General features: G+C 45.8%; 1 protein-coding gene across 12 annotated transcripts in view; it reads right to left on the reverse strand.

Annotated features, from left to right (window-relative positions):
- The window catches only part of CARS2 (cysteinyl-tRNA synthetase 2, mitochondrial), a 43,485-nt gene that overhangs the window by 4,116 nt on the left and 23,321 nt on the right, over nt 1-16,048 (reverse strand). For 10 of the 12 annotated variants that reach the window (XM_075057503.1, XM_075057502.1, XM_075057504.1 and 7 more), the window contains 5 exons: nt 14,381-14,448; nt 11,612-11,678; nt 6,455-6,593; nt 4,327-4,450; nt 2,248-2,346 (listed from right to left, as the gene is read on the reverse strand). In XM_075057503.1, the coding sequence (XP_074913604.1) occupies nt 2,248-2,346; nt 4,327-4,450; nt 6,455-6,593; nt 11,612-11,678; nt 14,381-14,448 (497 nt within the window). Of the gene's footprint in view, nt 1-2,247; nt 2,361-4,326; nt 4,451-6,454; nt 6,594-11,611; nt 11,679-14,380; nt 14,449-16,048 lie in introns of all 12 variants that reach the window. The other 2 variants (XM_075057505.1, XM_075057507.1) reach the window with 2 other exon arrangements.

Below are 16,048 nucleotides of genomic sequence, written 5' to 3' on the forward strand. Positions count from 1 at the left end.
GTAAACTTACTAAAGAAGAAGTTTATGAGATTGAAGAAGATAATAAATCTAAGTGCCAGAAATGCTCCATCATAACCTGAGGCAGGTAAAATAGCAGGATAAATGCTTAAATACAGAAGGGAGAGGAAAGAGAAATGGTGAGGGGAGCAAGAAACGTGCCTCTACGAACACCACTGCCAAAGTTCAAACCAGGCACCTGACACAAGGCAAGATCCTCCAAGAGGGGCAGCTTTAGGACCTGATTTCCATGCAGAACACTGTGTAGCTGCTCAGGGCTGACCTCCAATTTCTCTTCCTGCAGTACTAACCAATCCAAAGAGCTCATAAGAAGTTTGATATAGAAATTTGGCCCTTGCCTACCCTAGAGATGATCACCTGTTTGGCCCCGGCTGCACCCGTAATACAGCACTCCTCAGCAGAGCAGAAGCCCTCACCTTTGCTCCCCAGCTCTAGAACAGGCACAATGGTTTCCACCCATCGTTTTTTCAGACATATTCACCTTACCTGCCTGTGGCTGTGCAGGCTCCTTCTCTTGCCAATGCAGAGAGAGAGAGGCAGTCTTACTCTATACCAGACTAAGATGAACCGTCCCTTAGCGGTGCCTCTCTCCACCCACTACCGCAGAAGTACAGGCAGCTACTTTAGACTGTCAGGCTCATTAGCTGAGATGAATCCCATCCTAAGAGCAAGACAGACCCACAGGCTATACGCAAACATCCAAATGAAGAGGGCTCAAACACCGCTCCCCATAGCCTCTAGGCTGAATTGTTAGCACAGCAGCAGCCAGGCCAGCCAGCCCTCTCCCCGTCAGCCCACATGCTGGGACCTGTGGTGGTCAGGGACTGCTCCCGGCAAGCTGCACGCCCGGGGCCACCTGGCTAAGGGGCAAGAAAGGTTGGACGCTGAGCTGCTGTGGCTGGTCTCGAGGTCTGAGAACAAGCCCTGCACCATTTTATTCACTAGCTCGCAGCAGCCCACGGACCTTTCTGATGAAGATTTTGATTGATTCATTTCCTGGAAGCTGAAAGAGCAGAGGGACAAAGAAGAGTCTGACATACCGCTCCTTCCTTCCTGCCTACCTCACACCAATGTCTTCTGCTGACCCAGCTGCCCTAGAGAAACTAGCATAGCATAGGAAAAAAAAAAAAAAAAAAGAAAGAAAAAAGCATTCAGACACTTGTTTCAGCAAAAACATAGGTGCAGCAGGCACCTGCATACAGACAGCCCAGAATCTGGAGGAATGCCTTTGCCATCCAACTTACAGACAAATAATTTTTAGTGGCGTGCTAAACACATAACACAACAAAACACAGGTTATGAGGAGTTAACACACAGCCAAATCACATCCAACCGCTGTTTTGAAAGAAATTTTGTGGAAAAATCCACAAAGAGGCAAAGTAAATAAATGCATTTATCACTATACTGCCTGACTTCCAAAGGATGAATAACGTTATTTACATTTTCTCATTCTCTTCTCCTTTTCCCCAAAAGAAATTTTTGCAGAACAGTTTCTGTGAAGAAAGTTTTCAACTTCTTGGTATTCAGCTCCAGATTTGAACAGGAGAGGAGCACAGAACAGCCTGCTAGTCTCCAACACCTTGTGTCATTTTAAATGCTCCCCTTCTGTACATCAGGATATCACCTCCATATTTATGACTCTCTTCCCTGTGCAGTACTTTGCTTTGAGCTTCTCTCTGCTTTTTTCCCCCCTCCCCGCTCCTACCTTTCAAAGCACTAAAGGATATGTCAGGTACTTCCAATGATGGCCCCCCCACACCCTAGCACAGCTCAAGGCAGAGCAGCCCCTTTCCCCGCAGCCTGGCTTTCTGCAGAGGAGCTGGACCCCGGCTCCTGCTGTGCGGGAGGTCACAACCGTAAATATTCACATGGTTATCAAAGTCAGCCTGGGTGCAACCATCTGAAAGAAGAGGAAGAGCTGGGGAAAAGCCAGACATGTAACAGGACCAACTTAAAGGCCTCCAATGCTAACTACTTCTTGTCTCATTCCCACAGCATAATTGCTGCAGAAGTCACACGGGAGTACCTCTGAAGAAAAAAGCCCACACTTTGTTCCACCTGCTCACATGCTCTCCTAAGACATCACGGCAGAAACTGCAAGCGGTGCAGAAAGGTTTACTAAAACCATAAATAACTTTGTTAAATCTGACGCTTTTGGAAAGCATTCTATAAAACATAATGCTGGCGCTGCTACCGTATACTAGTACACGTAGAAGAGATGTTTCGTACCTGTCTTTCTCCAAAGGACATCCCAAGGGCATTAAAAAAGCCTTCTATATAGGAAATAATGCTTCCATACACAACAGAGCTTCTAGGAGATCCAGCATCCTGTTTAAAAAACACTCAAAAGAGATTGTCAAGTCAATATATATTACAGAACTCAGCATCTCTCTGTAGCCTCAACCACAAGGGAAAACTATTACTAATTATATAGATCTATCTCCACCAGTAACATGTGCACAGACGGGAACTTTTACAGAGATATAAAAGCACCTCACAACACAAAGGGAAAAGATTTAAGTAAACAGGGGAGGGGAAGAGCTTATTACCAAGCGAGGAGAAAAGATGCGTGAAGCTGCCGTGCATTACATGTGTGCAGTAAATTAGACCTAAAAATAGCACTTCTGGGCATGCAAGGGCTGTGTATGAAAAGAAAATAGAAGAACAAAATCCCAGCTTCAAGGGCATCTATAAAATAAATGATTAAAAACAAACCTGAATCCTTTTCTGAGTGTTATATTGATTTAAACAACGTGAAGACTGCTCTGAGATAGCTTACGGCATTTTGTCATGCCCCAGTAGCACCAGCAATCACCAGCAGCAGCGATAGAACAGCATTTTTAAGAACACATGTATTTCTTTCCTCCATATTTATTTCACAATAAAAAAATTAAAATCAAGATTAAATGATAGACTGAGAAGCAATTTAAGGGACTAACCCTTGCCTAAAAAAAAGAGTGATGACATACACAGCCAAATTAGCAGCTGGTACTGGATTTTATCCGACATCTCCATTAGGGCCTAGGCTATGCTGTAACCTAAAATTTGCAAAAGATCTGAACTGGAAGGAGCTGAAGCAGACCGCTGAGGGAAAGAAACAGGAACGTGCCAACTAAGGTAAGAATGGTGAGAAGGTTAAGAGGGGAATGAGTAGTTATGTTTATGTGAATTTACTCTCAGTTCTTAAGGAGAAAAACCATGCACACAGTCAGTAAAAGGTAACGCTCAGGCAGCTGGGCTGCACCCAGAAAAACTCCACCACCACAACCAGAAATCCAAGCCAGCTGCCCCACAAATACCCCACCCAATTCTCAACAAAATGACTGACAGAAGGAATTCAGGGGAAACAAGCAATGACTGGCAAAAAGAGGCTACTTGCATTTAGGAGTGGTAATGCTGCTACAGATCCCCGCTGCAAACTGGTTTGGGTCACTCAGAGAGTCATTTTGTAAAGATAAGGCTAAAGGACAGAATTTAAAGCCAGCACCAGAACAGGACCAGGAGGAGGCAGGATTTCTAAGCCAACAGTCTAATTCTGTCTTAAAATCAGTTATTATTATGTCCTCAACATTTCTTTTACAGCACAAACATGGTCGACAGGATGACATCAGCAACCAAGGAGCACAGCAACAAGGCTGAGCTGCTCGCCTTGACTGGGAAAGGGAGCTGTTGGTAAAAGGGGACCCAGAACCGCTTCAGACTCTGTTTACTGTGCAGGTCTTGTCCTTACCAGACACCTCCTTTGGGTCAGCATCAAGAAATCTTAACAGGGTCTCAGTTTGCCAAAAAGCCATCTGAAGACAGACTCATGTAGGCATGCTGTCAGGCCATAATTATAATTTGCTGATAGCAGAAGCCACTTGGTCCCCAAAGCTGAACTCACCACCATGACTGCCCCATGCACCTGGGACTGCCTGCCAAAGCCCCCACGGCCATCACCACCCCCTATTTCCCAATTTAGGTTGATTTCTGTGCATGGGCATTAAGCAAAGAAGCACACTAAGGATATAAAACCAGCACTAAAATTAGCAGCATGCCACAAAGGCTTCAGGCCTTTCAAAAAACCTTAGGTATAAATAATACAGGGCAGCAGGAAAGAAGCATCCTTTGGACACAACAAAGCACAAAACAATAGCTGTACACAATTCCTGCAATACAGTCAGGACAAATGGGCACCATTAAGGTCAACAATTTATGGAGCTTTGTTTCTGCTCGTTTCTTATGTGAACAATAAACTAATCTGTCTGCATTAAACAGTAGGACAGTGGACAGCTGTCATTTTCTGATCTCTGTATCCTAATGGGTTACCTTAGTAACAGCCTTAAGCTGTCTGTTGCCATGGTGAATGAGGTCCATAATTGCTGCAACAGCCCTGGAGGTGTCAAAGTCATCTGCAAACGCAGCCTTCACGGTTACTTTTGTGTTGGCTAGCCTTCAAGAAGAAAAGGTAACGTTTAAGATAAGACAAACAAGATGCCAGCAGTACAGTGAATTCATCAGCTATTCAGCCAGAAGGAGTCATCGAAAGGACACTGTCATTTCCTTCTGAGCTGTCCTATGATGGGCGATGCTACGCTGATCAGGGAGAATACATCTTTCAGCTGCGAAGGGAAAAACTTGACGCATGTCAAAATCCAAAGTGCTACATCCGTTCAATAAATACACAGTTAATCACAGGAGCCAACAACAGCAGAGCAAGGCTTGCCTTAATCATTTAAAAGCAGATGGAAAATGAGGTTGGTATTAAGCATGTTAAAGATTTTGCTAAGTCCTTTTTTTTTCCAGCAGCCCGTTTTTCATGCCAACAGTGTGCTTCTCTTCCAAAGCCACATCAGGCACATCACTCCAGTGCCTGGCAAGAGACCTGACACGGGGTCGGCCAGGAGTCCTGTCGGCAGGATCCGGCTCGGAAGCGGGCGCCGCTTCCTCATTTCCCAGGCGAGCCCAGTCCCAGCCCCGGGACTTCACTCGTCTTGGCCCAGATGAAAGGTCTGGTGGGACCGTTCGTGTAGCAGCACCAAAAGCCAGCGGGCAACCAGCGCTCGCTGCCACAGAACCAGTGCCACCCGCTTTGAGGAGGAGGACGAGGACAGCAGCAGGAATAAATGGCGAGCTGCAAACAGCTGCTGGCAGCGCGCTCTCGTGCCCTCGACAGCACTGACCCAAGGATGCCGTTTCACGATAAAGCTCAGGGAGCAGGGTTATCTGGGGAACCTCAAGCTATCCTAGCACTTCTGGGGCTCTGCTGAACCCTGTTTTGCCTGCTTCCAAGTGGTTTTTCCTGGAATGCCTGCCTCCCCTCAGATATCACATAGCTGCGACCCTAACTCACTCCTCCCAACACTCTTCCCTGTAAGATTTCCCCTCTCCGCTGAGTATCGACCACTTTCCTAATTAAGAGCTCTGTTTCATTTTGGTTGTTTTTACATCTACTGATACACAAGTCGTGCTCTCCCACTGACAACCCATTTCAACTTCCCCAAGTGCATCACGGGTCTCAGCCTTATCTCTCACCAACAGGTCTCCTGCAGCCTCCTCTGCTGAAGGACTTGCTTTTGCCGAATACCATAACTAGTGAATTCATCTCCACTCCCCTGTAACACGTTCCAGTGCCCCTTGCAAGCCTTAGTCGGTGCAGCTGCAAGCTCTCTGGCAGCAAAGTGGCCGCACCACAAGGAAGCCAGCCACCTCTCTCTTCTACAGCACAGGGCATTTCGCCCCTGATCCTACGTCCCAGAACCACACGTACTTCGCTGCGGGGTGCTCGACACCCCTCCTACCCCGACTCCAGAGCACCGCGCTCGTCTTCTCAGCTCTGCACTCAACACACAGCACGTCTCTCTCTGGGAAGATGATCTGGTTTTCCTAAGGGACTCCAAAGAAGATTCTCCTCGTCACTGTCAGGGCCACAACAACCATAATTTATTCTTTCCCTGTGACATCTCTGCCCCTGGCCAGTTTCTCAGTAACCCCTTCTCTCCTCTGCTGCACACCACGGTGACAGCCAGCTTGATTACAAGCTCATGTGCCCAAGGCATATTACTGTCCTGTTCTCCTCCTTCTTCTTCAGCCGCTAATGCAGAGTTCTACTTGCAAACTGGGTAGCCTCACAACTTCAGTCATAGCTTTGCCTTCTACACCACTCAAGAGGGGCAAAGATACCTGTATTAGAACAGGCACACTAGGTAAATAACACAGATTTTAAAAATACAGTGAACTAAGTGTAGCAGACTACGAGGGAAAACAGCTGGCTAGAAAAAGAAGGAAAAAAAAAAACCTGCCCTTGGTGAGGGCTGGCAGGGAAGACTGCTTCTCAGTCCTTCTTGTCCTGCTTCTTAAACAGAACTCAGAACACTACACTGTTCAGCCCTCTGAGCCTGTCAGCAAACTATTGCTCGCATAATCACAACCTTCAAGATACAGGAGGTGCACTTACCTTTCCCACAGTATGTCTTCTCTAACAGGGTCACATACCAGCTGTCCTTTTATATAAGCATTTGCATCTCTGATAAATGAGGAGATTGCCTGAAGAAGGTGCTTTGCATCATCCATGCTGTCATCACTAAATTCTACTGCTAAGAAAAAAAAAATTATTCGGGTGTTATGATACAGAGAATGTTGTCTGTTATACATAGAAACAATATCCTGAGGTTAAGTCATTCCAGAAGTTTGTCGTTATTTGCCACAGCAAACTTTTCTTACAATTAATTGCATGTTTAATTAAAAACTCTGTTCTTCATGCGCACTAGGTGACTTAAATCAATACAAAAGACAATCATTACATATGACAAAGTATAACCTACTGGAAAGGTATCAGACTGATTCAAAAAGTGTCTGGAAGCTGACTGAAGCAATAGCTACTTGACTTCTTTTTTTTCATTATTGAATCTCTCTGTAAAGTTATTACTCAAAAGCATTTGGACTGGACATATTTCTAAGTGTCCCCCCAGATTTAAGCTGGCAAGACATACCTTTCATCTCACTCCTAATTTTGTTCCTATTCTAATTTAGGTAGACATGATCTGTATTTGGAGACCTCCAAAGAGACCTAACCCTCACCACTGACTCTGGGAGGAATATAGGCACTTACAGGTAAAGGGCTGCTTCACCAGCATCTAAAAATCTAGATGGACCTAAAATTTTACAGTCCAGATTCTGCACTAGATATACAATTCCCTCACAGTATCAAAGCTAAACTGATCATACCAATTTTCAAAGGCGACTATTAGAGAAAATACAAATTGCTTAAACTCATAAGGGCATGTCTGGGATGGGAATCATCACTCCCAACTCACACACTTAGATCTAAGCCTCTTACAGTCAGTGGAAAGAAAGATACAACCTTAAGGTAAATGATTCATTGCGCCCTAAGCAGAGGTCTGCTTTACGATGAGATCTGCTATACCCTAACCCTAGGGTGCTTCTCTTCCACCGACTGGAAAACCAGCATGACCCCCCCCACTGCCGCAGCACCCACGCACACGGACACCCTCCCTGCACTCAGCGGGACTCTAGCTTCGGCAGGCAACTGCGCTTGGGGAACTACCGGCGTCCACTTCTGATGGCTTAGGGTTAAGCAGGCTCCTCTCGCCGTCCCTGAGCCCTCGGAAGCGCAGATGCTGGACCGGCCCCAGGCACTTTCACTGCGGGCTGCCATCAGCAAGGGGCAGTTTTTTTATTTGTACAGCAGCACGCAATTTTCTGTTGAAGAGCACTCGGACCTCACACAAGACAGCTCACCCAACTTTGGTGGAAGCTGTGTCCGCCAAGGACAGGCCTGGGTTTAAATGCATTCCTTCCCACAGTATCGCACCAGAGCTGATGACTTGAATTAACGTGCCGTTCATAGCCAATGCAGTATCGATTCACCCTTTTACGCCTGACCTCTGCACTAAGGTACATCCAAACTACAGCTTGCAGTGTATTCCTAATCTCATCGGCACTGAGCATCACGTGTAGTTTCCACAGCAATCTCGCCTCCAGTTCTGCACATGTTGCAGCCGACTGCTTTGTGAAATTACCCAACGCTGCCCAGACACAGCCTCTTTAGAGCAGACTGAGCAAGGAGACAGATCTAAGAGGGCAGAAGCAGCCAGATGCGAGATCTGATCTTGGTTCCACTCGCCTAAATCCCAAAGAAGCCTAACTGTTTGTTTAAACAGACTTTCCATAGGATTTACTCCAGTATAACTAAGGCATAAGTCTGGACCTGTATTTGTCAGATTTTCCACTTGTAATTAAAAATCTGCATTAGTGCCTCATTAACACTGGTCTTAAGAATTAAGCTTTACTCAGCTTTTAAAAAGACCGAGGTACACTTTTAGAAAACAGTGAGATATTGAAAGAGATCATTTATATCCACCAAGATTACTCAACTGATTACCCTGGTTACAGGAACTCCACAAGGAATACTTGATGAAAGTTTATCCTGATGAAGCCTGCTTTGATTAAAGCCATTCTTCTTCCCCGATTCACGGCACTCTCCTAAACCACTGCCTGCAGGCACTGCAAACCCGCAGCGCGGCACAGGCAAGCCCAGCCCTATAAATCTTCACCATACTCACTACTCCTTCCCTCCTTTGCCACCGAGGGCATCATCGCTACATTATCAAATTACAAAACGAATGTTTATTAGCACCAACAAGTAATTAAAGACCAGAGGGACCAAAATGTTACAGTTCACTCAGGTTCCCAAAATCACCAGAGCGGTTCTGGTGACCAGGAGAGCGTTTTGGGGACGGAACCCCGCTGCCTGCAGCAGGCTCGCAGCCCCTCCACCTAACCGCATAAAGCAAAGCCACTGCTGATGAGATGCAAGAGGAAAAGCAGTGCCTCACAACGGGGTCCCACAGGGCTTCAGAGACGGCACCTCTCCTTTTAAGCTGCACCCAGAAGCAGCCTGGCAGGCACGCTGGTGGTGGGCACCATGCTGCTGCCTGTGGCACCTAGGAAAGACCTTTTCCCAATAGCCCCAGGCAGGCTGAAAGGTGGTCATTCAGGCCAAGAAGGGGACAGCCAGAGGCACCGGCCACAGCAAAAGACCTGGATCACCACCACTGCCCCCAGAGCTCAGCTTAACCCCGAGCAGCTCTGACCCACCAGCCTGGGCAGGGAGAGGGGGCGATGGAGCAGAGGGACCCCCTGCAGAGACATGCCATGGAAGGGTGGTGAACTGCATCAAAGCCTCTTCCCTCCGACTTTTCTCCTCTTCCCCATGAGGAAGGCATCCAGCTTTATCCTCCCTGCAACACAGACCACCACAGGAGGGGGCCCCCGCTCCCACAAAACACATGTACCTCCCCACATGCAGCCCTCCAGCCCTTGCCCCTCCGTGGTTGGGGCGGTTTGGAGTTTGAGTTTGCCCAAACCACAAAAAAAGACCCATTCCAAGCCCAAGATCTGCGTAAACCACAGCACCAAGCACGAGCCATTCCCAACTGCCAGGCGCTGCCCTCGTCTGCATGCCTACAAAGATCTTTTACAAGCTCGCTCCAACGAGCACGGTTACATCACCCGACCCCCCCAAACCTGGATTTTAGCAAGTACAAAAGGCTCTCCTTCACAGGCAGGGATGGCAGGAGGCATTGCCAATGAGTTTAGGCTACAAAAACCTTCTTAGGAATAAACAGAAGGTGCTTGGAATCTCACTTCTAGTAAAAACACTTAGGAAGCAGACAGCAAGACGAGAAGGAGTGCAGTAAACTTATCTTTAGACCAAAGCGAGTTGATAGCAGGGACACAAACTGACAAGCTGCATAGTAAATACCTGACTCAGCAGGGACTGACTCTGGCTCTTCATGGGACAGGGAATAACCGCACCCTATCTCATAAGGAGGAGGTGGCAAACGCAGCAGACCTTCAAGCAATCCTTATCTGCCGACTGGCTTACTGGCACTATACTCTGACATACCACCACCGTATCCTTTCATCAAAACCACCTATATTTGCACAGGTAGCCCTCTGTTTTTATCACAGGAAGGTGTTTATCCTAGAAGTAAGGCAAAAAGAGGGTCACATCCTTCTTGCAGAGGTTCAAATGCAGCCACCTGACATGCAGCAGAGAAGGCATGCAGGCAGCCCTCGGCTACGGGGGGTCCAGTGCCATTCCTTACCCTGAGGCAAACTTAAAAACTGCCAGCCATTCAACTTTTGTTTACAGGACAAACATATATATGATAGTGCTGTAGGTGTTAGCCCTTTTTCCTTCTTTTGTTTTAAATACACATTTGTTCAAGACTCCCAAGTGCCCCCGGGGCATCCGGGGAGACGCTTATGTGCGCACAAAGTATTTCACCTCCTGACAGAGACCCAGAGTAAACAGCCAGGTGTGCCACTGCCCTGCAGCATCACCCCGAAACAGCCAGGCATGCCGCCATCCCACCGCCTCACCCCACGCTGGCAGGGCTCCCCACTGCCTGCCCCCTCTCCTGCTCCAAACCAGGGCTTGTTCTGCAGCAAACCTCCCACCCGGATCCGCTCCTCCCTTCCTACTGTGGTGGAGGCTGGCAGTTAATAACCAGCAGTCTCCTTACTATCCCATGCCTCAACATATTTCAGGGATGCATGGCACTCCCGATGCCTTCAGCTGCCTTAGGAGAGGGAGGCTCCACCGGGAAGATCAGAGGTGGCTCCCGCGAGCAGCTGGAGGTATTAGCAAGCAAAAAGACTTCTCAGTCCAACGACTGCACGTCTATGAAGGCTTACAGCGCATTGCACGCTGACGGACGCTAGCAAAGCCACAGAGCCTCAACCACGCCAGCTCTCCCAGTTCGTCACGCTGCTAGAGGTGCTTTATCCCAGGCAGCTAGAGGTCCCGCTGAAATAACGCGGCAGGAGTTGCCCCGTGCTCCGCCATCCCCTTACCATGCCAGGATGGCCAACAAGCCAGATGACCCAACAGTGGTTAGGGAACGACCATCTGCTTTTGGCAGGCCCCGATAAACTGGTAAAAATACTATCCATGCGAAAACCTTTTTCAGTTCAAAGTGGCATCTGCCTGCTAGAAACACCACAGCGTAGAGAGGGAAGCTGACAAAATCTCCAGCACCTCTCCTCACCAGCAGTGTTTGCCAGCCTAAGATGATCATTAGGTTATCAAGTGCTGGTGTAAGCGAGCTGCACTGCGCCACAGAACTGCCTGAACACTCAGTAACTCCGCAGGACAAAAAATGATAACACAGCAGGGAGATAAAAAGTTATTAGCAAGCCCTTGTCATACCCTACAGGAATATAAGGTGAAGCTCTACCTAGATACGTCTCCAGAAACAGCTGATCGTGACCGAAATACAAGTGACTGCAACAGATGCAAGTCAGAGATGGAGGTAATTCATTAACTGAAAGTGCAATTAATTGAGAGTCGCAATTAACTACGGCTCACGAAGGTATTTAGACAAACGGTTATGTACCGTGCTCGGTGAAGACGCTTTTCTAAACGAGAGCCAAAGAACAGCCCCACATAGCCCTGCCAACCTTTCCACCCACTGGAGGTGAACTGCCAGGCACCGCAGGGAGAGCCCGCTCCACCACCGCGCCTCTGCGTCAGCAGCCTGGGAAAGCCATGCATGCCTCAGCAAATACGGGGTTTTTTCCTTACCTGAGCTGTATCTGCTGCGCAGACAAAACATCCTGAATTGATCCGACGAAAATTTCTTCAGGAAATCCTAAACGGCACCCACAAAAAGACAGCTTTAGCATTATTTCAAATAATTTCTTCAGTTGTTTCACCCCCTTACACTGGTTTCAAAGCATGTTTCAGACAAACTAACTTGACAAATAACCCATCTTTGTAGTTTAAGATAGTAGGCACAAAGCTTTAAACTCTAACGCTGGTTTAAAGTGTAAACTAAATAAAATCTAATTCCATATAAGATAGATGTGCATACATATACACAAGATATAAACATACGCACAATATCAAATATAAGACAGTGAAAAGTACTTTGGAATTATGATCAAACATACGCTGTATAAAGACCTTTGCAAAAAAACAGACTGAAATTACCAGACTAAGATTGGGATACAATCTTGCAGGAAAGGACAGCTCCTGAGTTTTGCAAACTTTATGAAAAAAAGGGGTTCTTGAAAAAGAAAATAAAAGTGTACTACTTCTGCAGGAATAGAATATGAAGGAAAACAGGGAGTGAACTAAAATAACTTTTTTTAAAAATATTGCTGGAATTTATCTGTGTTAATTATGAAGCCTCATTAACTTAACCCTAATATTTATCTAGCTTTACAAATAATTTGCCATAGTAAGTTATTACTATTACAGCTAGTATAATTAATTTATACTACTAGTATAAAGAACTGTTTAAATGCTTGGAAGGTACACTGATAAAACATTCAATCACTTCCAACTCTGCTCTCAGCAAGGCTGGACACTATGGCAGATTGACTGTGAACACTGCATTCCTGCTTTGGGGTTTGGTTTTTTTAATTTGCAAATTGGTGATGGTAAGAGTGTAACACTGAAGTGCCACTGAAATAGAAAATCATAAGAAGTCAGCACAGGTGAGAAAACATGGAAAGTTTCATTTGCTCTAAGATGCTCATTTCAAAATTTAGCTTCTGCTACCAGACTAAACCAGCCTGAACACTGAAGGTACCAAAGCGTCAGCAATGTGCTATCTCTCAAGTGAAAATAAGAAATAACTGAGGCAAACAGGGCAAGCTAAACAAAGAAATAGACAGTGATACTGTTTGTTTTGCCAGGTGGGGCTTATTGTTGTTGTTGTTTTAAATAAACTTTATATAACTGAGTGTACCCAATGTGTCCAGCAGCTTTACACTAATATACAGAAGTAGAACAATATGAGTAAAGTACGGAAATAGATTCAAATTTGGGAAAGGACCATCCAAACTGGAAAAAACAATTCTGCATTTCATTAAAAACAGAGTACAGAGAAAGTATCACAGATCTTTCAAAGCAGGTTGCTCAGCCGTGTGTTATCACAACATGCTTGATTTTGGTGGTCAGAATTAATTGCTATTTAAAAAAAAAAAATAGTTGGAGAAGGGGACAAGGGGGAGGGAAAACAGGGCAGCTGGATGTGGAGGATGCAGGGCGGCCGTGCCAGGGTGACAGCCTGGAATGCAGGCAGCCACAGGGAAGGTCCCAGACGGGCCTCCCCTCTTTTGGGGTGGGCACAAAAACTTCCACGTAGGGCTTAACTTTCAAGATGCAGGAAGGCTGTACAGGAAGAAATTTGTTTCACTGCACTGAAAACTGCTTACAAGGAAGGATTAATACTTGTCAGCTGTGTTTAAGGGCAGAAATTAAAAGCGGAGACCCACAAGGGAAAAGAGACAGGCCTGAAGTTTTTGTTTTCTCAACACAAAGAAGCCCCACCGCAGCCGTGGAGGGGAACATTTCTGTACGTTATTTTTAACCGCACACATTGCGTTCGTGGTCATTTCTCCACCACGTCCACAACGTCTGCCGAGACTCCGGAAATTTCTGTGAAAACTGTGAGCGATGGGTAATTTTCCTGGGGGAGACAGGGCTTAACTGTACCCAGACAGCATCAGGAGAATTAAGAATAAAGCAGCTCATACTGAACTCCTTTTTTAAAGGGATTTTAATTAAGTCTTCTGAGAGGGCAAAGGGGAACATATGTGCTGAAACAGCTTCTCAAGCTTTGTCTAAAGGAAGGAAACTACCCACTCCTAGCAATAGGTGTCAACCGTCATGGGAGCCACACTAGTGCCAAGCCCAGCTGTAGCACCCACGCCCAGCAGAGAAACCCGGCTCTGGGCTACACCAAAAACTCTGAGACACAGTAAAACAGGACATATCCACGTGGCTTGCGGGTACCAAAAGACAAAAGCTCTCTGTGCATCAGCAAGGTCACCGTATAAAAATAAAGGCGTATACAAGACGACCGCTGGCATAGTGCGGTTGCAGGACACCCAATAGCTTCCTGACAAAATGCTGACACTATGTCCCATTTTACCTAAAGCAGAACAAGGAAAAACGTCTCCTCTTTTCTAAGTCCCAAAAGCATATGCACTATTAAGAGCAGTCAGATGAGAACCCATCACTATAGAACAGAATCACTTAGGTTGGAAAAGACCCTTGAGGTCATCAAGTCCAACCGTAAACCTATAATGCAGAAGTCTGGTATTGGGCACAAACGCTGCTCCTACAAACGCCCTCAGCTCAGCAAGATCCACATTATAAGCAAACCCTGATTCCAAGCAGGTTTCCCACATCCAGGTCCGCAATAACAAATACAGCACTAGAGAAACACTCCACTTAGGTCTTTTGCTGCAGCGTAAGCACACGCTCCAAAGTTTTCTCAAAAGGGGGCTGTGATTAACATATTACAAACATACATTGCTTCAATTCACAGAAATAGATTACCTTAATTGTTATGAAGTTTTTTAATGACTTGGACATTTTTTCTTGACTTCCTTTAACATGCAAATGCCCTAGAACAAAAAATAAAAATTAGGATAAATGAGCATGCTTTTGAATGGAGAGTGAATGAGAAAGACTGCACTGAGATGCTGGAAATGCTGGAGGCTGCATATGCTGTGTTGGATATGCACCAACCATTCCCATGCAACATGTAACATTTTTCCAATAGCTTTGCCTACAGTCCTGCACACCTCTCCATCCTCAACTTTCACTGAGTGAATTTTAAAACATAGAAAAAGAAAATGTTTTTATAAAAAGAAAAAACCCACAGCAAAAAAACAAAACCACCATCACGAGCAGAGACATTAATAAGGAAAAACCCCAAAAGTCTCCCTGCTCAGAACTGATAATAAACTGATAAAAACAAGCAAGCAAGCAAATATTTTTCAGTCTTCACAGAAAAGCACATTACCTGTTACTCTTGACTTTTCAGAAATATTTTAACACCTTTAAAGATCTTCCAGTGATCTCACATTACAATATTCTTGAAACTCAAAACAATTTTCTGTATTTATTACTTGCTGGTGGCTGTTACACTATTTTTTTTAATCCAGAAGTTTATTGTGCTGGTTCAAAATACCTTATGTATAAAATGAATTTTCTGCACATTCCCTATTTCTCCAGACTTTGGGACACTGAGAAAAAGAAGGGAGAGGGAGGGATGTAGCTATGATGCCTAATCTGAATTAGCTTATTTTAAAATGCAATCTCTGAGCAGTGCTAGAGCTCTCAATAGCCACACCGGCCATTGGTTTGCAGGGCTGTAGTACAGGAAAAAGGCAGTAACTATCTCCATCGCATTTAGGAGAGTATGTAGAGCCCGGCTTCAGGACTGAAAGTTCTGTCGAAGCAAGACAGGAGATGGGCAACCTCAGGCCGTACGCTCCCAGGCCTCGTCCGTGCTACCCACAGCACCGCCACTGATGGAAAACATCAATTATTCACAGCAGCAGAGAGATGCCAAACACGCAGCCAATGAGACTACTCAGCATCATTTCAAAAGCCTTAATTGGCTTCTCCTAACAAAAGAGTAATCCTGTAAGTTACCCAGCACCCACAACTAACGCAAAATTTTCAGGCACTTTGTGACCTGCAGAATCTAGCACTTAATCGTACTTAGAGGCAGATTTTTAAGCATGAATTTTCCCTTACTCTGTAATACCGCATCAGCACTCCATTCTTTCAGATTTGGCAGTCCAGTGTTACCAATGCCTCGGAGTGCTCTGCAAGGGCAACGTATGATCATGCTTCTACTTTTACAGGTGGTGGCAGAGGTGGCATTTCTTGCTCAACAGCCCAAGCAGCCGTCTGAATTTTGTGCTACTCTCCACACAGCGCTGCTTTGCCAGCCTTGCCTGGAACCCCTTCTCTTCCACAAGCAGATAAAATTCCCATTATGCTTGTCTGGATACAAAAGCAACACGCTCAGGCCTGGTAAACGGACGCGAAAAGCATCTGGTTTCATTTCTTAGCTATATCTGACAATGATTCAAAGCAGCGGGGATTCACCATAAGGCAGCTACCTCTGGTCCTACCCCCACCACCTGGAAATTTAAGTTTGCACAACACTCTATGGAGAGTAGGAAAGAATCAAGAGATCTATGGATACAG

This window comes from Buteo buteo, chromosome 25, assembly GCF_964188355.1.
Source record: "Buteo buteo chromosome 25, bButBut1.hap1.1, whole genome shotgun sequence".
NCBI lineage: Eukaryota > Metazoa > Chordata > Aves > Accipitriformes > Accipitridae > Buteo > Buteo buteo.